The 23,023-nt window shown below is 39.1% G+C and overlaps 1 protein-coding gene across 6 annotated transcripts; it reads left to right on the plus strand.

The window, feature by feature from the left end:
• The first annotated feature begins 1,626 nt into the window (after window positions 1–1,626).
• On the plus strand, window positions 1,627–21,301 carry LUC7L3 (LUC7 like 3 pre-mRNA splicing factor). Of its 6 annotated transcripts, XM_068209610.1 has the most exons (13): window positions 1,627–1,817; window positions 8,478–8,544; window positions 9,571–9,610; window positions 9,874–10,018; window positions 10,998–11,072; window positions 11,162–11,266; window positions 13,129–13,290; window positions 13,708–13,991; window positions 14,522–14,682; window positions 19,502–19,642; window positions 19,748–19,853; window positions 20,270–20,335; window positions 21,175–21,301. In XM_068209610.1, the coding sequence occupies exons 1-12, from the start codon at window positions 1,719–1,721 to the stop codon at window positions 20,292–20,294; spliced, it is 1,410 nt and encodes a 469-aa protein (XP_068065711.1). In that variant the 5' UTR covers window positions 1,627–1,718; the 3' UTR covers window positions 20,295–20,335; window positions 21,175–21,301. The 6 variants fall into 6 exon arrangements, 5 of the variants coding, with proteins under 5 accessions (XP_068065711.1, XP_068065710.1, XP_068065712.1 ...); XM_068209609.1 differs by having other exon boundaries at window positions 20,270–21,301; XM_068209611.1 differs by lacking the exon at window positions 20,270–20,335.
• The last annotated feature ends 1,722 nt before the right edge of the window (window positions 21,302–23,023 follow it).

Consider the following 23,023-nt stretch of genomic DNA (forward strand, 5'->3'; position numbering starts at 1 on the left):
GATCCTACAATTCCCTGAATTCCTATGGGAACATGCACAGCTGGAGGCACTCAGGGCTGGGACTCAGAAGCAGCGCATCAGGAGCGGTTTGGGTGACTTTCTCCTGCCAGGATGGAGAGGGAACTATGGCACTGCTTCAGCTGTGTCCAGGCCCGTGTCCTTAGCCTGCAGCCACGACCGGCAAGGCCACAGCATTGTGTCTCTGTGCTGTGTCCCTGTGTTCTGACACCGCACTGGGCTGGACACTGTCTGTCGTGACAGTGTTATAAATGTCAGTCACTTGGTTTTTAAAATTTTAAATGTTTAATAATAATAAAATAGTTATAAAAATAGTAATACAATTAGAGTAATGAAAATTTAGAGTTAGGACAATTACAAGACAATAAAAAGCAAAGAATTACGGACGTCCGGATGCTCTCGGGCACTTAAGCCCGATAAGCATGCCTTGTGAACAAAGGAATAATCTTTAAAAGCAGTAGCCTGTTGCATATTCATATATCTCATACATGATGCATAAATTCCTTGCAAATTAAGAACTTTTCTGGTTTTTGTCAACTTCTTCCCCTTAATCCTGGTGGTTCCATAAAGACGGAGAGAAGGTGGAAGAATGTTTGTCTTTTCTGATAAGGAGGCAGTAATTCTTTATGGGCCCCCATCATTGTCATCTCTGTGTGAAGAGTTTCTTCATTATCTCATCTCTTGCTTGAGCTAGTAAAAAAAAAAAACCACATACACAGGTTCTATTTTAACTACAAAACTACATTTACCATACTATTAAAATGTTAATACAGCAATTCTAATCAATATAACAAAATACATATAGTATTCAATTTAATATTTGCGAAAAGCCAATCATAAAATATGCATTTTTCACAACAGGTTACCATCAGCAGTGATACTGTTAAAAACGGGAACACGCTGCCGGTACTAAAAGTGATTTCAGCATTTATTATAATAAGGCTTAAAGCACGGGGGCCCGCGGGTCAAGGAGGAGCGTTCCCGTCGAGGATGCTGCAGCGCCAGTGCTAGGTCTTCTTCCTTTCCTGAGAACCGACAGCCCCGATGTTCCAGGCGGAGCGGCACGGATTCACTGGGTCGGGTGCCCCCTTTTTATGCTGGTTTTTGTTCCTTTGGATTGGTTTCTGTTGGGATCCTGAATTTGCATGAAGGTTTCAGGCCCTTGGTTGGCCCATTACAGTTCTGTCCGGGCCGGTTCGCTTCGCCTGGGGGCGTGGTACACTTCAGGTGTACTCAACGTACCGTATTTCTTCTAACTACCCTTTTAACGCCTTTTGCAATACAATAACCAAGCTAACAGTACATGCTTAACAATTATCAACTCTTTTACAACAGTTTCTAACCTATTTCTGGCAACACCACAGGGAGCTGGACATTAGCTGTCATGCCGCCTCACTGGGCAGGACACCCTCTGCGTTGCACCCTCCGTCCCTCACGCGGATCCACACGCGACTGTGGTGGTTCCGCGCTCCGGGATTTGTCCCGACTCCCCGTTCTTGCCTGCGTGCCCCACGGCAGCTCGGCCCGGGCAGCACGGGAGCGCCGTGAGGGCGAGGAGCGCGGCGGGCTCGGCCCGCGCTGTGCATTGTGGGCAGGGCCAGCCACCGCCGCCATTTTGTGTCCGTCAGGCGCGGCGCGGGCTGTCGGGGCGAGGCGGCCGAGCTGGTGTCTGGCGAGGGGGATTCGGCCCGCAGCTCACGATGATATCGGCCGCCCAGCTCCTCGACGAGCTCATGGGCCGGGACAGGAACCTGGCCCCGGATGAAAAGCGCAGCAACGTGCGGTGGGACCACGAGAGCGTGAGTGCAGCGGGGCCGCCTCTCTCCTCCCTCCTTCGCTGCTCTCGCACACTGCGCGGAGCCGGGAGTTTGTCGGAGCGACATGGGCGGCTTCTCTTGGCCGGGGGCAACTGCGGGAAGGGGGGAAGAGGGAAGGGGTGAGGTGCCGGCCAGAGCGGGGGTTCCGCGTGGGTTGTCGGGGTGCGGGTTGGGCCCTCCGTGCTGGGCCTGGATGGCGGCCTGGGGCGGGCCGGGCCTGGCCGTGCGCGGGAACAGCGCCGAGTCTCACCGGGGAGGAGGAGGAGGAGGAGGAGGAGGAGGAAGAGCCTGACACAGCCGGGCTGTTGTTGGGCTACCGGACAGACAGGCCCGGTGTTTGAGTGTCTGCGGAGGAAGGCTCTGCCCGCCGGCGCCGCCGTTAACGGGAACGGGGGTTTGCAGAGAGCTGCTGGTGGCGGAGGTCTCCCGTAGGGAAACACAAAAATAAGGCGGCGGGGCGGTTAAAGGAATTCAGCACTTCTGAGTGGAAGCTGCTGACTTGCACGAAGGGGGATGAGACAGGTGTTCTGGTTTGGGAGATAAATGGATCTGGATATCTTCCTGAGGATGGTGTTGGGGGAGGAAAAAGAAGGGCACCCGCGTACCGACGTTAATGTCTGGAGCTTGTACCACAAAAAGACCATAAGACTTTAGAAAGTGAGGATTTGGTTAAGAAAGGCTTTATTCTTTCCATATTTCCTCACTCAGAGAAATCTCCCTGGGAGGGGAGGACGGACACTATCCTAAACAAGACTGTTGTTTAGGAGTACTTACCTACTATTGTTAATATGGTGTTCATTGGTTTTCTGCAGTAAGTGGCCCAAACAAGACAACGTTCTTGTTGTTGTTGTTGTTATTAATTGAGGTTTCTCCAGTTGGTTGAGCTTTAATGAATGATGAGTTAGTTTTGGCTATCATAGTTGAATTGTAAGTTATTTCAGGAAAATGCAGTGGTACCTACAAAGTTTCTATAGCTGCTGCTGCTGCTTTGGGAGAGATGAACACTGATGATTTTTTAAATTTTATTTTCTCCCGTTCATGATGCCTTTTATTCGATATGGTGTATGTTAAAAGAAAGTGTCGCAGTTACAAATATGTATCACTTAAGTTATAGGAATTTCTGTGGTTTAAGCTGCACATTTAGCTGCTCTCCCTTTAGCATTTGCTTGGGATGTTGTTTATTTGGGTGGAGGGAGAAATACTTGGGTTTAGCTGTTCTAAATTGTATCTTAATCAAAGACAAGATTTCATGTTTTTCTGTGGGATTTAGATCATTATAAAGGAGGATAATACTTGTATGAATTTGTTTGGAGTGGTTAAATTTGCATGATGTAAGGACCAATAGCTATCTTACCTTAGATTTTTCAAGTGTGAGGAACCACACTTTCCTTGAAAAATGCTTCTGTGTAGGTAAGCAGTGCACATCAGGAAGAAATTGTGAATTCAGGAAGTTTTCATGACCTTGTTTATGTGTTTCTAGACTTAGTTTATTAAGAAAATAATTCAGCTGGGTGTCTGGTTAGATATTTTCCTTTGATTGTGAATTTAAAATAAGGAGGACTTAGATGAAATACATGGAATACAAGGTGAATGGCTTGAGCCACGTTGGCCCAGGTAGAACAGGTAAGGGGATTGGTTTGGTTTATTCATTAAGGTGAGAAAGACTTCTTTTCTTGGTTGGTTTTTGTTTTCCCCATCATTCACTTTTAGTAAGTTCAGATTACTTTCTTCATCTTGAAATGAACAAATTACTGAGTATTTTAAATTCTTCTTTTCACTTAGAGCTTTAGGCTGAAGAGTTTGACTATAACCAAAGGACTCGGTCTCTAAGCTGTTCTGTTTTGCTGTTTTAGAAACAGGGCCTTGTCTCTCCTTCCCAGTCCTCTGACAGTTCAGAAAGTGAGAGCTGTCCTGTGTCTGAGAGCAGTGGGAAAGTTACAGGCTTAGGGTTGAGCCTTCAGTCCTGCAGGATCTGCTGCTGTTTGCTCTGCTTCTGCTTTTATTTATGATTAAATACAAACTTTCTGCAAGGAATGTTTTCCTAGATTCCTGTAGTCAACTGATGAGTTCATAAACCCCAACAATTACTGCTGTTAAACAGTTTGACTTCCTTTGTCACCTAAAGATTAAAATTGCAATGCTGACATGTTTTAAAAGACAGGAAATACAGATAAGGTTCAAATGGTAACATTAATTCCTCTGCTTGCTGTCCTGCTTTTCAGTTGAAATACATCTGCTAATGTAATTTCTTTTGAGATTAGCCATTGATCACCATGCAACCTGCCCAATGCCAGCATGTTGTATTGATCCCAAAGTGTAGGATTTTGTGTCCCATTTAATCACTTTTGAACGTGGAAGATTATCACAAGAAGCTCATTTGTATTTTGCTTATTCTTTGGAGATTGCATCCATGTGGCTATCAGAAACTGGAAGGTGCAGTGAAATACAAGATGGAAGTGGAAAGTGTGGAAGCAGAGGGTGTGATAGCTCAGTGTGTGATTTATTTGCAGTGCCAATGAAACATGTAGATCATATATTCTAAAAGCTTTTGTAGAGCTTAAGTTCTTACTATAAAACTTTGACATGATTAAAGCCTTTAATCTTTAAAAATTGGAATTCCATTTGTGGTATATTTCAGGATGATGGCATGCCCTTAGGTGATCAATCCTGGTTTTGGCAAAAAGGCTTTGTTTTGTGTGCAGGAAGAAATTATTAGTATCATGTATTTTAGTCTTTCTGCTTACTATTGTATCTCTAGACAAAGTATATTTCTTTATTGATTCACACCTTCCTGCTTTAATATGCCACCTGCACAAAGCAAGTTCTTACAGAAATAGCAATTGCATAAGAATTCTGAGGTTATTCTGTAGTACAAGACAGCACAGCATGGGCTGCCCATTCACCTGTAAGGTTTGAAATTTTGATACTTCTTCAAGGCAAACTCGGGGTTTTCAGAAACTGGAGAGGGAGGAAGAGCTGTTAGAGACAAATGACTGTGAGCAATCAGCTCTGATAATGCAGTTTCTCAAAGTGTTGGTTTGTATTCAGGGTATGATGGGATGGATTTATGATGTATTCTGCTTTTACTTTTATAATGGCAGCGACCTAAATTGCTTTGTATCTAGGTAGAATTTAAGGACTTAATCCTCCAGGGGACGGAGGGAGAAGACTTAACTTTTCATTACTAATACTCTTCCTACAATAAATAACATTTATCTTTAAGAGTGGGTTCGGGAGAAGGGCTGATGTTTGTTTGGGTGGGTAGGCATTGCTCTTAAAATGTCTGCTGCATGTGAGCTTTAATGGATTCAAAGAACTCAACTATGAGAAGGAATTTACTAGTTTTTGATGTGTAAGCCACAGTCTGCGGGATTTTATTCTCAGCCTTTTTACTAGGAATTGTCTCTCTAAATGAATTTGCTTTTGTAATTGTTACTGTTAGATACTTCTCCATCAGTAAATAGATTTCTTGCAGAAGAGAAACATGTTAATGTAGAAGCATTAACAATATAGAGCTGTCAGTAGCTTCTTTATATGGGAGAGCTTTGAACTGCTTCCCAAACTCCAATTGAGCTTGCAATTTTTGCTGTTAACTTAGTGGACTTGAATGTAAAGGATACTACTTTCCCACCTCCAAGAGATTTCAGGGGTTAGTGAATTTGTGATGAAGAAGTGGAAAGTTCCAAGCATCCCTGTTTGTTGTAGTGTCATAGTGTCTTATCAAAATGTGAGCACCCAGGGGCTTTGAGACCCAAGCTGTGGCTTATCCTGCACCGGCAGTTTGACACTGACTCTTGTCTGTTGCACCTTCTCGCTGGCGGAGTTGGCAGAATAACTCTGCAAAAAGGAGTAAATGCTGGTTACCTGCATTGGAAGTTATGCCTACCAAACTTCCAGATACAGAATGTGTTTTCATATTCCTTGTGATGAGTACAGTGGCCTGATAAACCATGGATGCGTGATGCCAGTTGAAGCTTATCAGTCATCTCTGTTTCAGTCCTCTAATGGTTCCCTGATGCTTAAACCATTCCTTTTCCCTTACTGTTCCCACTCACTATTGATTACTTAGGATTGATTGAAAGTGCAGTTGAAGACCAGCCTGGGAATGGTAGATGTTACACTCAGTGAAGCTGAGCTGGAATGATAACCTGCAAGATTCTGCAGGATTCCAGCAAGTTGTATTTTCCTGTTGAAGCAAACTCAGTTGAAGAGCATAGTGAAATAGGTATGAGAGGGGAAGAAAATCGCTTCAGCCACGGTGGTCTGAACCACTCTGAAGTGAGTATTTCTCTGTAGGCTGCTTCCTAGGAGAACATGTCAAGTAATTCACTGAGTGCCATCCTGGTGCTAGAGTGGCAGCATCTAGAGCTGGAAGAAGAAAATTATGGCAGCTTTTTGCTCTGTGTGTGTGTGTTTTGTCATTATTTTGGGTTTGAGTTTTTTTGTTTGTTTGATATGGCTCATGTTTGGTTTGGGGTTTTAATATATAAATAATTAATACAGTGTATGGCATGTTTAAACCTCATATTTTAGTATTGGTTACTGCAACTTTTAGCTGTAACCATCAGTTAATAAAAAGAGGATTTTCCGAGTAATGCTGTTTCATAATAATAGTAATTCTTTCTGGTTTTATTGAAGATGGGTTTTTTGTTTTGTTCATCATACTTTTAATGACTTTTCCTTTGCTTCTTTTGCTACTACTAGTTTCTAAACTGTTACAGGCCAATTTGCCTAGGTCTTTTTGTTGATAGAAGATAATCTGCAACACTTTTAACAATATCGTGTGGTCAGACTGCCATTACTGTGCTCTCTGTCTTAGGAAATTGTTGAATCCTTCTCTGAAATTTTTTGGGAAGTGTCTTTCTGCTGATCCTTATACTTGGATATGAGTATGAGAAAATGGAAGAAGAGAATGTATACAGAAATTACATTTCTGTGTTCTAATACAGAAATCCATCCCAGAAACTGTTCCTTTGAAGTGACTGTAGTAAAACAATGGATATTGCAGCTTTCAGAGAAGAGCAGATTCTGAAATCTGATATTGTCCAGTAACTTTCTCCTTCCTTCTGAGAAGAAAAAAAAAAAAAAGGTCATTTCACATGTTTTCTTAACTATTCTTGTTTAATTGCTTCAGATCGGTACCAGTGTCCAAACCTGGATCACGGGAGTATCCAAATTGCATAATAAGAGATTTGTTTGTGTTTCTTTTCCGTGGTTTGTTAATAGAAAGCCTGATTGTTTTTCTGAATAATCTGTAAAGCAGTTAGTAGAGTTTTAACTTCCGTAGGCTGATTTGCAGTCTGGCAGTTAGCTTGGAAAAATAAATCAGGCTGATCTAATTTGATCAACGGGTATCACAGGGTTTTTTGTGAGGTCTTGGTATTTGGGTCCTCTGTCCTTACTCCCGTTTCTTCAAATATTTCAGTCTCTATCTTGGGAGATAAGATACTGCAAGTCTTTGTCCAGAGGATACGTGGGAGGATTAGAACTAGGCTGTAATGCATTCACAGTTATTAGATTCCCAACTATTAGGAACTGGTGTAACATAAAGGAGGTGCTGGAAGAATGTCCAGGCTAGTTTTGGATTTACACCTTAATTAATGGCAGTCACGTTTGTGAGGAGGGTCTAATGAAAAGTTAATTATTTAAGATTATTTATGAAGTTAGGGATGAAGGTATTTCTCATTCTACCCTTATGGCTGTTCCAGTGGATAGAAAGGAGATATTTCTGTCTCATAAACTTCAGGAACTGACCAACTTGACTAGCTAAGCTCATGCTCATGGATGAGGGTGAATAATCTTTTTAACAAAAGCTGGTTTTATCCATCATACGTTAAGTGTTTATTGACTTAGATTAACAGGTTTATGGGTTTTTGAACTTTCTGATGGTCGTTTTTGTTATCAGAAAAGGAACCTGACTCAATAATGTAAAACCAGACTGTGCAGAAACAAACCAAACCCTTTCTAGTTGGCAGGAAACAAGATTAAAACGAATGCCTTTTCTGCCTGAAGAGCTATATAGTGTCTTGTTGACTGTCATTCTTAAAGCAGGGAATTGTAAAAGCATTGGAGTGGGAAAGCTTCTGGATAATTCTGACTTTTAATTGCCGTCAAAGTCCTTGGGACAGTACCTAATGTTTGGGTACAGGTGGCTCCGGTTCTCCAGGCCAGTAGCTCTGGGGGAGTGAAGGCTGAACACAGAGTTGTCCCAGGCAAGCCGAGGATGCGTGTTCCATGCTTCCATGGCAATTGTTCTCATCTCTTGTGGCATTTCACAGTTAAGAATTTCACTGAAACTCACTAAATAGTTCAGTCTGATCTCATGCCTTTCCTTTGGAAACAGTAAATATTTATGTTTATAAATTGATGACGCTTTCCTCTAATCTTAAATATTTAGTGGTAGAATTAAGAACTATTACTATTGCAAAGAAAAGTAAGATTTTTGGTGTTTTGTCATCAAAATGAATCTTGTACCACTTACTGCTGCCAAGAAATATAAAGGGGGTGTAAAATTTTTAGAAATGTTACTATGTTCAAAGGAAACTTTGACACTAAACTTTGTGTTTTAGTAAAAAAAGCAATTACATACAAATTTCAATTCAAGAGGCAAAAAATGATGCCCGTTTCTTTCTTCTCTGTCAGGTTTGCAAATACTACCTTTGTGGCTTTTGCCCAGCTGAATTATTTACAAATACCCGTTCTGATTTAGGTAAGTTTATAAGTCATGACATTTTTATTTACAGAAAAGTAATTACAGTTGAGCAGTTGAGCTTTTGTTTGCAAACTATGTTTTTATTGTTAATTGCTCTGTCAAAACACTCTGATTTTTTTTTTTTTTCATTTCAAGGGTTGCCAGTGATACAGTATGCTAAAAGTAATATTTATTCCAGATCCTACTTTGTCTAAATGAAAATGCTTCTTAAAATTTTTTTCTTACTGTATAAGCTAAGTTACTGGGTGTGGGGTGCTTTTCTCCTGCTCAAGTGGCAGTTTGTAGTTTGGGTTCCTCTGCCTGGGCAGGGTTTTAACCTGTTTTTGTGTGACTATATATGATTGAGCTGCTTTACCTAGAGTAAAAGATTCACTTACTGTAATAGTTATTTCTGAAGATCAGCTCTAAATTACTGGTAGTTGATGGCTGCATGTAGCATGTAGTTTGGAGATGTTAACTTAGCAAAACCAGACTTTTTGCCTTAGTGGTAGTTTTTAAGTCTGTTGAAGAGTTTGAGAGTCTGAGGAAGGTGAGGAATTTTAACACAGTCACATTCATGAAGTCAGTGCACATACCTCCTAATTTACTCTGAAGATCTGTTTTAAGTAGCCAGTATGTTGCAGAGAACCCTGGAAATTAGAAAGTGCCTGATGAAATTTCCCTTCGTATGTAATTTTTTCTTTTTTTTTTTTTTTTTTAGCCCCAGGTGTTTAGGGGTGTTACATAGTTTGTATATTTGTATATACATAGTTTGTAATTTACTGATGTAAAACTTGATCTGGAGATTTTTTATCACCACTTCATATGTAGTCTCTTTTTTTTATAATTACCTAACAACGTTGGCATTCTTTTTCTTCAGTGTGTTTTTCAAGATCCAAGCAAAGGAAGCAGACAGGCAGAAGCATAAAAGCTTTTGTGAAATGTTTATAGCTCTGTTCTGTCATGATGCACAAACAAATGTTGGTGGAATATGAATACAACATTTAGGAATGCAAACTTAAGCTTTTTGTGTTGTCGCCTTAGGTCCTTGTGAAAAAATTCATGATGAAAATCTACGCAAACAGTAAGTTTGTTGTTTGATACTTTAAGGTAAATAGAGTTTGTGGTATCTTTGCAATTTGTTAATAACAGCCCCAACCATTACTAATTACTTGCTCTTTTTATTTGCAAAAGTTTATTTAAATTTTTATTTAAATAAAAATTACTTATTTAAATATGTAATATTTTCTTACCATGAGCAAGAATTTATAATACTGTGTGTCTTGTTACTTAGTTTTCATCTATTACAGAGTGATGTGAACTCTCATGTTTAAAATCTTTTCTCAGGTATGAGAAAAGCTCTCGGTTTATGAAGGTGGGCTATGAGAGAGACTTCCTGCGCTATTTGCAGAGCTTGCTTGCAGAGGTGGAGCGCAGGATCCGGAGGGGCCATGCTCGTTTGGCTCTGTCACAGAACCAACAGTCTTCTGGGGTGAGTCTGCAGGAGTCATTGAGGCAGCTTTTCCTGTAGATAGCATCCTCAGGATCTTATCTATTCATGTGAAACTCATTATTATCCAGAAGATTCCTGATGAATAAGATTTTTCATCTGTTAGCCAGCAGATTGCATCTGGCATTAATGGATGAGCCAAGTGACTCCAGAGCCACCAAGAGCCATCTCTTGTTTCCTCAGAATAAGCATCTATCCTCTACCTATCAGGTGTTGTCTTTACCCTGACAACCTCAGTTTACCTTCTCTCCACTAGGTGCACATTCCTCCCTCCCTGCACTAGCAAGCTGTATCTTTTTCCCTGATGGATTTGGAGCAGGGTCTGTGGCCTGTGCTCTCTGAGTTTTGTGACTGCCAGGACAGCCTTGCTCTTTCTGCTGCCCCACCTCACTGTTCTGTACAAAGTCCAGTTGCTTCAGAAGGAGCTGTGGACAGTATCAAGTTGAGATACCACTTGTGGAGCAGAGGTGGGAGGGTGGCAATTAGTCTATTTTGGCAGCCTGCAGAGAGGACACTGCTAACAAATACATCTTTGAAGTCAGATTCTTTTTGCATTTTACACTCAGAGACTGAAATTTAAAGCCTACAGAACCTCTAAGTCATACTTGAATGTGCAAAGATATGTAATAGCTGCATGGGAGTGTCAGTGTTTAAAGTTAGGACTTTGAATACAGTTTTCTTACCTTTTATGGGCCAGGATCTTGGGCCATTTCTGTTGATTTGGGAGGAATTAGTGTGACTAGACTTAACAAGGGTGGAGTAAATTGTGTTGAGGAGTATTTTATATTAGACTAGACTATCATTAGTAGCTTCTTGTGGGAGAAGAGGCCAGGGGGAGGTTATTCCCCAAGTGTCTCTGAAATATGAGAAGACATACATTTGTGTGTTTAAGTTGTTTTAATAAAAGAAGAATAAAAAAACGACCAAAAAAAGCCCCAACTCACTCTTGTGCTTTTTACAGGGAGCAGGACCTACCGGTAAAAATGAGGAGAAGATTCAGGTGTTAACTGACAAAATTGATGTACTGCTTCAACAGGTGAGGGGTTTTTAACCGCCATGAGAGAGAACTCTTACTTTTGTTACTTGATCAAAAAATAAGCTTCTAATCTTTTTATTGCCTTTTAGATTGAAGAACTAGGTTCAGAAGGAAAGGTGGAAGAAGCACAAGGAATGATGAAACTCGTTGAACAGTTAAAGGAAGAGAGAGAACTGCTGAGGTCTACGACTTCAGTGAGTAATGTGTTCATAGTTCTGTGAGACATATCAAAATTTGGTGGCCAGTGCATTCTAAATAACCATGTCCTTCCACTGAAGGCATTCAAGGTCTGTGCAGAATTCATTACATAGTAACAGGACATCTGGCTGTGTTAATCCAGTGTATTGATTGGGCATTCTACCTTGGGAGTGGATTTGGTGCACGCAAATTATGAAATTACTCACCCAGCAGTCCTGGAGGAGATCTTGCACTTTCCTCTAGTTGAGGTCTCAGCTAAACTTTGCCCTGTGACCTCTGCAATATAATTCTACTGAACTACCAGTATAACTGTTAGAGAAAGCCCTTGAGTCAGGGCTGTGACAGACATCTGTCTGTCTGACAGCTACAGAAGCCAGAGGGAATGCATTAAGTATCAAGTTCCTGTTAATAAAAAGGAGCTTAAGTTTAAAGATTTTATTTTGGTGTTTAATGAAATGCTCAAATTGAGATTCTTGTGTTAAGAATTCGGTTTGAAATCTTAAATTCAATTATGTCTGTACCATATTTTAAGAGCCCTTGCTGCTGTGTGCAACATTTAAGAGCTCTTCGTTTCAATCCTTCCAGCTGTTGTTTCAATAAATTGTAAGTTTGAAAATTTTATTGTTGGTTTTGTTTATAATTGAGAGATCTTGTTTTTGTTAAAAAAACTAATAATTCTAGTAGAAATGCTTTCATAGCAAAAATTATTTAAAAGATGTATTAGTTTTGAGGAGATAAATTTGAACTTTGTTTTGTTAACACATTCTTGGATGTGATGTGGTTTGATACTTTTCTTTGGGACTCAATTTTTGTACTTGCAGAGATAGAGGCATACTTTTTGCTTTAAGTGATTAATTGGAAATGACTTTTAATTTGTTTTAGGGTTTTTAATTAAAATGGGATTTTCTTTTCATTTTGCTTGTGTTATTTGAAACATGCTTAAAAATTGGTGGATTGGGTTTTGTAACAGTTGTTTAAGAAATTAAAAACATACAAAGCTTTGTTTAACTTTCTTTGTGGTGTGATTTTTATTATTTTCTTTTGTTGGTTAAAAATGTGTTTTAATGTTTGATGTGTTCTCTTAACAATTGTTTGATTTGTGGGAGAATGAGGAATGTTAAAGATGTTACAAATACTTTAATTTTTTTTAAATGCGGTTAATTTTTGAGATATATATGTGGGACTATTGTTAGTTTTTACTTTATGGGGTATACTTAATGAAGTAAAAGCTTGTAAAAAATGTTGATAGGCATGATTACTTGTTTTTTTAAGAGCTCTTAAATGTTGCACACAGCAGGTTTATGTCCATACTGTATGATTCTTGAGCCCAGGTTTATGTTGAAATTCCAGTGTACTTCTCATATGTCAGTTGAAACAGTGGTTTAATTTGATCACTATACTTCAGAATAGAAGCCAGTATTTCTTTTTGGTTTTCTTCATGGAGTATTCTAGCCTTTTGATTCCTTGAAGTATATTCCATGGTAGTTCTGCAGCTCTTGACGTTTCAGTTGATGTCAAAGAAATCTTAAAACTGAAAAAGAAAGCTTTAAAAGAAAAACTTAAAACTTTATTTTTTTCTGATATTGCAAGGAGGCTGCAGGTATGAGTGTGTACATGTTAATGCAGTGAGTAATGGTTCTGTGGTTTTTCATGGGCTCCTTCCATGTGGGAATGGGCATAGTGTGGCCTCTTCTCTCCCTGTTTTCTGTGATGGAGTGCAGTGCACCAAAGATAAAGCATGTAGATGTGATTTCAGCTTTCAGTAGAGCCTGGGATTTGACAACAATAACATAGAGTTATAAACCTCTTCACTGACTAAAACTTCTCTTTTGCCATATCAAATATTCTTCTTTTTCAGACCATTGAGAGCTTTGCAGCCCAGGAAAAACAAATGGAAGTTTGTGAAGTTTGTGGAGCCTTTTTAATTGTAGGAGATGCACAGTCCAGGGTAGATGACCACTTGATGGGAAAGCAGCACATGGGTTATGCCAAAATAAAAGCTACTGTAGAAGATTTAAAAGTAAGTATTTCCTCCAGTTACTGAAATGAAAAATGCTTGGAGGTTTTCCAACATACATAAAAGGCTGTCCAGTGGATTTTCTCAAGAGGGTGAAACACTCCCAAGAAATGGAATCCTGCACCGTGCTTTTGCTTATGTAATTTGTTGTGACATTAGATACAAGCAAAGATGTTGATTCAGGTGGGAAATTTTGTGGCCTTTTTAAGGAAATGTAGTGTGGCCTCTGTTCTTGTGAGAGTGACAAGCAGAAAAAGGTTCTGCAAGACAAAGGATTTTCATTTCAGGGATTTTAGGAAGCACTATCCTTTGTTTGGAAGATAAAAGTATTTTAAAAGTTTAGGCTTTTACATCCTCAGAATCTGTAAGCTTAAGTGTCTTGAGTAATCTTCATTTCTTCCTGTATACTTGTTTTTTAAGGAAAAGTTACGAAAAAGAACGGAAGAGCCTGACCGTGATGAAAGGTTGAAGAAAGAGAAGCTAGAACGGGAAGAGAGGGAAAAAGAGAGGGAGCGGGAAAGAGAAGAGCGGGAAAGGAAGAGACGACGTGAAGAGGAAGAAAAGGAAAAAGAGAGGGCTCGTGACAGAGAGAGACGTAAAAGGAGCCGCTCACGGAGCAGGCATTCAAGCAGGACATCTGACAGGAGGTGCAGCCGCTCACGAGACCACAAAAGGTCAAGAAGCAGAGAAAGAAGGCGAAGCAGGTACCTCTGTGTGTGTCTCTTAAGTATTTTCAGGTGAATTTCCAAAAGGTAAAAATTTTGTGGGGACTTACCTGTCAGTCTGAGTCACATCACTGATTTGTTAGCTTCACTTAGGTATTTCTTCTTAAGTGAAGGCACACCTTACTGGTTCTAAGGATAAGCAAGTTTTTGCTGAGTGTCACTATCTTCTCTCCATTTTTGGAAGATGAAACCAGAGTGGTGGAAGTGGCTTTATGAGGAAGCTTTCAGCAAACAAAGAATCCTCCCAAAAAATACAGTTTCTTGATTTTTCCTTCAGCTGGTCTTTATTTCATGGTGGTAGATACTTTTAAACTATGTTGTTAAGTGTTTCAGTAAATGAAGGGGGCATATTTCTTATGTACTGGGAAATATTTCTATACAATATGTTAAGATGTGGTTTCTGCAGGTAATCACTGTATTTAAAAGTGCTGCTGTTTTACTGTTTCATATTCTGAGTTCGAAAACAGCAGCTGAGATTTACGTTTTTGAAATTCTCTCTGAATGTTAAGGAGTCGTGACCGGAGGAGAAGCAGAAGCCATGATAGATCAGAAAGGAAACACAGGTCTCGTAGTAGGGACAGGAGACGGTCAAAAAGCCGGGACCGAAAATCCTACAAGCACAGAAGCAAAAGCAGAGAGCGAGAACAAGACAGGAAGTCAAAAGAAAAAGGTATGTTTGTATAAAGACTGAGCTCTTAGCAAGTTCTGAAACTAATCTTTTCTTAGAGTCTCAAAAGCTGTTAACTTTTCAATGAATGCCTGCAAGTGCTTAGTACCAAATCAGACCTCATTCTGTAAGGTGTGTGTGTTGCTGTAAGCAACTTGAAACATTTTGTTCTTTCCAGTTACCGTCACTACACGTGTGTGCATACCTACACCCCAGTGTCCTTCTCTTACCTGTTGCACTTTGTCTGCAGATGAAGTGTGCAAGGATTTTTACATATTTTAAGACCTGTTTACCTTTAGAAAAATATAATCCTGTAATCATCATTTTCTAAGAGTGAGTGTCTTATCGTCCTACTCTTAGTGGATATTTGCAATTAACCTTTGCAGGTACATGTTTTATGGGAGGTTGGTGCCTTGCTTCTCACCTGTACCACCTATTACTTCTCAACACTGTCATGTTTCCTTTATTATCCTTTTAACAGTGCTTTTAAGTTTTTTTCCCAATCTATAAATGCAGTCCAAGGTAAATACTGCAGAATCTCTGTGATGCTCTAAATGACAATTTATGCCTTCTGCCCAGTCTCCTGCTCTTATCCCCCCACCTTTCTCCTTTTTTTTAATTTTTTTTTTGTTTATTTGTTTGTTGTTTAAAGAAAGTGAGTTTTGCTTTGTCAGTATTCAGATGAGTCTCAACAGAAAGCTGTGTTAGTTTTTGGAATGGTTTTGTAGCTGTACGTGCCGTGTACCACAGTATTCACGGTGACTCACTGTTTCACCAGAGGCTGAAGCTCAGAAACTTTAACTAAGATTACAAAGAGCTACAGTGAGAACACTGTAGATTCACATTTCGTGAGAAGATACTAATTCACTGTTATTGCTAAATTTCCCCCTTTAAAAGTCTTTTGGAACTTCTATAGGAACGTAATACTTCTGGCTCTGGTGGGGAGCTGACTAATGGCCAGTCCGAAACAGCCACCCCACTTCATGGGCTGATCATCAGTAATGGATGAAACAATTGTGTTTCTAAGGTACTTTGGAGGTTCTCTGGAATGAAAGGTGCTCTGTGCATGTGTCTGGGTTGCATAGGCCTGTCTGCTTGACCCTTCTCTGTATTTATCCAGTGGATTGGTTGCCAAAATGTTGGTAATGCTTTATGTATTTCTCTTCCCTGACTTCCTTGGACTGTTTCAATTATTCTGGTTTATACTGTGGGGCACCTTTAGTATTGATTCTTCTCTCATTTTCCTTTGCCGTGTAAGAGAGTGGGTTTGTTGCTTGCTCATTGGCAGTGGAAATGATGTGCGGGCTTTAAACTCAGGTTCAGTGTTGTAGCCTATATTTGTCCATTTGCTAAAATTCCTACCTGATTTTTTGCCTGCTTTATGAACAGATTTCTGGTACTTGGTGAAGAATGTCCTGTTCTCCTGAATGTGTGTTATCTATGCATATAAATAACTTTTCTTATTTATTCAAATTTGGTCTGGTTTTGAGCTTTTCAGTTCTTGCCTTAATCTTCCCATAAATAGAGGAGCTAGTGAACTCTCTTCAACGTCTCAAGTATTTTTAGTTTTAACTTGACTGATTTCCTTGCTGGCTGTTTTATTTGCTGCTTGCTACTTTCTTCCACCAGAAATGAGAACAGTGAGGTGATGCTATGAGCTGTGATGAAAATCCCACCTGGGAAAATCAATTACTTTTTTTGACTGTACCATCCTAACATTTTTAAAAGCACAAATAAGCATTAGAGCAGGACTGTAATGCTGAAGAAGTTTGTGGTTTTTTCCCCTTTGTTAGGAAAATCTTTTAACAGAAAATATAAAAGAGGAGGGAAGGAAGGAAAAAACCAAACCCAGTAGTAGTTACTAAGGCAACACTGAATTTCTGTACTGAAGCTGTAAGCACCATTGCATCATCATATTTGCAATGTGGCACTGTAGATAGGTAGTTAAAAATAAAGCTTTTAGATTCATATATTTGAAGTGTGTGGCTTTTGCACAACAGTAACTTCAAAGTTAAATCTTAACTTAGTACATTGGGAATCTTGTCTTCAGAATCTACTTGTCTTTATAGCCACCACTGATCTGCAGTTGTAAAAGTAAGCAGCAAAGGCTGTCACTACTCATGGTAGTGCCTTTCATCTGGAAATCTCAGACTGCTTTCCAAACATGAATATTAACATCGAAAAACCCCAAGGAACAGTTTACCAAGACTTGTGTACAATTGCACATTAAATTAATCCCACACTTTGAAAATTCAGAAGTCCTGGTTTCTTGTTCACTAGGATACTGTAGAAGACAGCAACCAAGGTTATAAGAAAAATGTATGTGTAAGAATGAGGGCACTGCTTTGTGACACAGATTTCAGGGTCAGAGGTACCTTTGCTAAAGAAAGGAGCCACCAGCCACAAACACCAGCTGAGCATTAGCTTAATATAAACCAGTAGAATGCACCTACTGTTCGAGTTAACAAACTTCAGAGCAGATGGAATAAATAGGGGGTTTTAATAAAACAAAAATTACTTTCCAAGTACCTTCATTTTATGAAGGGTTAATACTGGAATGGGCCTCTAGACCACTTTGGCTTGGCTTTCTATCTTCCCTAATCTGGATTCTGATACTTATATAAAAATAATTATTATCATGTTTTAATGTTAGCAATTAAATCTCAGCAAATACTGCCAGAACACCTCAGTAATACTGGATATTATGTTTGATTTTCTGAACAGTAAAGCAATTCACTTTGTCATGATAAGAATTCTCACAAAACACATCTCAGTTGCCCACAAAACTCAATCAGAAGAATGTGCATGTGTTTAATGAGGAAGCAAAGTCAATATTATGTGATTATACCTAATAGATCACACCTGAAATAATACACCCAGTTCCAACAGAAAACTAATTTTATGTGCTTTCTCTCTTACTGATTAAAAATACACTGGAGGAACTTAACTTCTTGGAGATACTCTAGGGGTTGAAAAGTTATTGGGCTATTTGTTGAATACACTTTTTCATTTCTGCTTGGCAAACTGGAGGTTTGGTATGGTATATCTGTTTTAATACTAAAATTTTTAGAAGAGTTTGATCTTTCATACCACAGTTCATTAGTTTTTTTTTAACCTTAAACAAAATTATCCTTCCTGACCACATTCAAGACACAAACAAGACAGAACAAAACCCTGCACACTGCACATCCATAGGGCTATTAAGATCTACCATATCTACATAGGACAGAAGATAAGATTATTGGACTGACTACTAGTCCTCTGCGGGGAAACAAGACTACTATTCCTCAGTGGATCCACGTGTGCACCGGAGATACCTTTAAGACACAAAAAGAAGACTTTTTAACAAGGTTAGTTAGAGTGCAATCTACCTGCGGAGTTGCCAAATTGAGGGCAGACAGACCCAAAGTGACTTAGTCCTTCAGTGAGCTGGGTGATGTTGCCGTGTGCTTCCTCCAAGCACCCTGCACTGGATGTGCTGCTGCAGGTGAATCCTCACTACTGGTGGTTATTAGGCAGTTGCCCTCATTTCTCTGTGAGGGCTTTACCCTGTCCTTTGGTAGTTTGCTATAAAACAAGTTGGGATGTTGCTGCTCTTTTAAAGCCTTATTTCTTGCTTTGTATCCTGGAATATAAAAGTGTGTTACGCCAGTCAGGTCATAATGTTATTTAAAGTAGCTTTTTCAGAGTGTTCGATCTGTGTGCTCCTGTGTCAGGGATATATCTATCTATTAATTATTTTGATTGCTCAGATAGCAGGAAATAATCAGAAAAAAGAGCATGAATGTTTTTCTGTATGATGACATCTGAGAGGTTGGTTTTTTGGATTTTTTTTTTCTCTCCAGAGTATCTTTACTGAGCAAGAGTTGAATATTACGGTGTGAAATAATACAGCAGGAATTGGTATTTTTATTAAATTTGCAAATACTGAATTTACAGATGAGGCACGCAGCTCTAATACTGAATGTTTTTCTTCCCATGGAAATATTTTTACTTCTGGCTTCCTTCCTTTTTTGAAGATTGAGTTTTTAGTGTAGCAAATGCTTCAGTGAGCTTCCCAATTCACGATCAACTTGAGGGGCTCCTTCCCCCGCATCTTGCTGTTTCTTTGCCTTTGAAAAAAAACTTGCTTTTTATATATCTTCCAAGCTGTCTCCCCAAGCCCTTTTAATTAGTTATTTATAAATGACTGCTGTTTTTATAAAATTGAGAATTAGCACTGCTGACAAATCTGCAGCTTCAAATTTAATTTTGGTTGCCGCTGATCTCCACCTTCAAAGCTGTCAGTGCTTAATATTGTTTCCCAAAGTATTTGATAGTTTGAGATTGCTAGTTTTTAATTGGGACGTATCAATTTCTTTGATTATGCAGTCAAGCATTTTCCCACCACTCTTTTCTGATTCTCTTTCAAGAGCCATAATTAACGAGAATTATAAACCAAAACAAACCATACACTATCAGAAATCAAAATGTGGGGACCAGAAGAGTCCCATAATAAGTAAGGAAGCCATGCACCATAATTACACATCTGCCTAACCTCTTTACCCCCAGTTTGTTCACTTTGACAGAGAGCTGAGTAGCTGCCTCTGTTAGGAGGTCTGACCTTTCTCCTGTTCTCCCACCCTGTACTGTCTCCTTCTACCTTTATTTTGTCCCCTCTCCATTCCAGCATGGTAGTCTGAAGCCTATTTCTGTAATTTTTTAAGTATTACTGTTATTGCTATAGAAAGTAATTGTCCCATGTTGTATGCAGTATATATCTCACATGTGCAATGTTTGTTTTTACTTTGAAATCCATGGTCAATGTCTTCTTTCATGGCAGAAAAGAGGGGATCTGATGATAAAAAAAGTAGTATGAAGTCCAGTAGTCGAGAAAAACAGAGTGAAGACACAAATACAGACTCGAAGGAGAGTGAGACTAAGAATGAGGTCAATGGGACCAATGAAGACAATAAATCTGAAGGTGACACTCAGTCCAATTAAAACTGATCTGATATGACCTCAGATCAGACAGAGGTAAGTGCATTATTTCAAACTTTGATTAGGGCTTTTTGTTACTGTTTAACAGTGCAGCGTAAGTATGCACAGATGAAGATGGAACTAAGTCAAGTGAGAAGACAAACTAAAGCACCTTCTGAAGGAAATGACAGTGTAGTCCTGCAAAACGTTTTGAGGTACATTGTTTTGTCTCAGCTATTTTGTAGCAGACTCATGCCCCCATTAGTGTGCCTCTTTGGGACATATTTGTAATATAGTCACCATAGAAAAATTAATTATCCTTTTTTATTTTTAGGGATTTTGTTATCGTTTTTTTTAAAAAAAGTTGAACTGGTTTTGTATTTAAGTCCATATTGTGTTGGTACATCAGCAGAAACTTTTGCTTAAATACTTAATATTTGAGGCACATGTTGGACTACTTTGTTTTCATATAAACTGCTAGTATTTCTTTGTCAAGGATGTTTCTAGTTTTTTTGCTTTATTGCCTTGCATTCTAATGCAGTTTGTTCTGTAACTCGAGAGCCAGTAGCATTGGATTGATGGAAGTGTAGGGTTTATGAATTATTGCAGCTGACTACCATACCTCACACAGCGTTGGTGTTGTGAGCGGCCCATGAAAAGCCAAATTAAAAATCAAGGATTCAGTCAAACTAAGCAGGTACTCATGCCAGGTACTCCTTTCTCTACCCACATCCATGTTTGAATGCTGTTGCCTGTAATCTTTAAGCTTACTGTTGTGTTTTTGATTTTGAAGCTAGTGAAAAGGACTTTTTGTGTATTGTGTGAATACTGTAAATCTGATGTTAACAGAATGGAATTTTCTTTCAACTGTGTGTAGGGATGCAGTGCTGCCCAGAATTAGATATCTTTAAAGAGTTTAAAATGCAATAAACACTACATAATATTCGCCTTGTTACTTTCAATGCAATTCAAGTCTTTAAGAGGTATGTGCTTAATATTTCCTACTGTGTAGGAGACTTTGCAGTCACCCATAGCACAGAAGAGTGGAATGGCTGGTAACAGGCTTGTAAGGCAGATGTAAATGCAGAGACAGGTGCCACCAAATGATGGCAGTGTCGATGGCAGGAATGTATGCTGGAAACTGTGGGAAATGAAGCAGCTAAGCAATAGGCAATTATGTATTGAAAGGATAACTTGAAGTTTTTTCCCCACTCTTGACATAGCTTTCTTACAGAAGGTCTTTAGTTGTATTCCTGAAATAAGGCACTAACAGTGGAGGTGACAGCTGATAAATGAGCTTCTTGCAATATACTTTGTTACCGTAGTTGCATTATGTATGCTAGGAACTCTTAAATATTTAATGTTGATATTAAACCATTAATGCTACATCATTGCTTCTAATGCCAGTCATGTTCAATGGTAATGTTTTTGTAGAGTTAAGATGACAGCTAACAACTGGGCGAGTGTAGAGGAATGGTAAACAAAATGCTCCTAATGCTGTCTAATCGTCTGTTCTCCCAAAATTTTGCATTATAGGACTACTATGTGAAGAGTCTGCAAAGACAGCGGAAGACAGCTTAAACTGAAGATCTGCTTTTAAATGAGGTGAAAGAAAGCTGTAGTGGCATAGAAAAATATAAAGTTGAGTTAGATTTTTTTTTTTTTTTTTATAAAATTTAATTCAGGACTGGTGTTTCCTCCCAGAGTTCAGAAAGATGTGTTGATAATAGCACATATGCTACTGAGAATATAAGTCCTGTATCCTTTTTTTTTCTTTAAGACTTTTTAAGATAAGAAACCAACATAACCTGAACACATGGCTTGCTCAGTGTTTAATTGCAAGTTTTCATTCTTGGACTTTAAAACACAAGAATAAATGTTTAGTATTTGTGTGAATTGAACTAAAATGAATCCCATTTTTACAACTAAGCAATTCCTAGCTTCTTGATATACGAGAAATGGAAATAAAGTATCTTTGAATTTCTGTTACAAATTTGATTGTCTCTGTCATTGAACATTTAATATTAAATAAGCTTCTTTCCTAATAAATTTCTCATGTCTTCAAGCTTAGTTCATTAATTTGGATGCTTAGTTATTCTGTGCTGTTTGTGGGTTTGGGTTTTTTGGTGCCATCAGGATTTAATTTCAGGTTTACTTTTGCAGCAGTTAGACGCTGTTGTGTTCAGCATGTCCCCAAAAAGCGCCTTTTGCTGCATTTGGTTAAGAAATTACAGAAATCTTGTAATAAAAATGGCAGTATTAACTCTTTATAAACAGTTCAACTTCCACAGCATTTTTAGAGAGACGTCAGTGCTGAGGCTGGTGTTCAGACTGCTTCATATTTGCATTGCAGTATTGGTTTGGGGTACTGATTAACAATGTTGTGCACTTGGTCAGAACAGACAGGCAGGGAGATGTGCCTCATGCTTCCCTGTGAAGCTGTAGTGCAAGCGGGAGTGGTTCTTGTTGGAAAAGAACTGCTGTGTGTACTAGTCAGTGCTGTGGCTGTAAGGCAATGAATTTACGTTCTTTAAAAGGAGCATTATCTTTCCCATTAGTATTCAGGCCTTGACTGTATATGTAACCAAAGTCAGACATGGACAGAACACCATTGTAACTTGTGCTGATTTATTTGGCCTGTGTGTGGAGGTGCACTTGGGAGCAATCTGCATCTTGGTCCCTCTGGTCAGTAGTGCTAGGTTTTGATACCACATGCAGACAGCCATGTTCCTTTTTTGACTTCTATTGTTCTAAACCAGACACAGGGGCACAGGGGATGGAGACTGGGTGTGGTGGTGGTTTTGGGAAAAAATAAAGTGGGAGCTAGTGACATTTTAACTAAATTCTAATTGGAGACATTAGATGAGCAACCTCCTCCTTTTGAAACTTGAGACAGGACTCAGCCTCTTCCAGGATGTGTTACTTCTTTCAGCAGTGAAAATGTTTGTCTTGTACCTTCCACTGCACTTACTTGTTACAGGATTTGCATTTCCCCTTACTTTGCAAAAGTAAAAATGATAAAATGAGGAACCCTGTAGATTAGTCTGGGATTCAGATTCTCATGTCTCATAGTGGAATCTTTAATGGTTTGAAGATGAAGGAAAATTCTTTTTTTGCAGAGCATAGGAAACACAGTGCCTTTCTTGCCTTCAGATCTGACTGTACAAACATCTCCACAGAGATCTTTGTGAGAAGTATCTTCAGAGCTTAAGCCAGGGATAAATACCATCCCAGATTTTCTAGGAATGCTAGGCAGAAGGCAAGTAGCTGATTTCAGCAAGAACCATGCTTTCTCCATACTGGTTTTGACAGCCTGACAGTCTTTAGTAGGTGTTAAAAATGTACTGGCCTATGATTTTTCAAAGTTGCATTAAAATTTTAAGTG

The sequence above is a fragment of the Anomalospiza imberbis genome, chromosome 19 (genome assembly GCF_031753505.1).
Source record: "Anomalospiza imberbis isolate Cuckoo-Finch-1a 21T00152 chromosome 19, ASM3175350v1, whole genome shotgun sequence".
NCBI classification, from domain to species: domain Eukaryota; kingdom Metazoa; phylum Chordata; class Aves; order Passeriformes; family Viduidae; genus Anomalospiza; species Anomalospiza imberbis.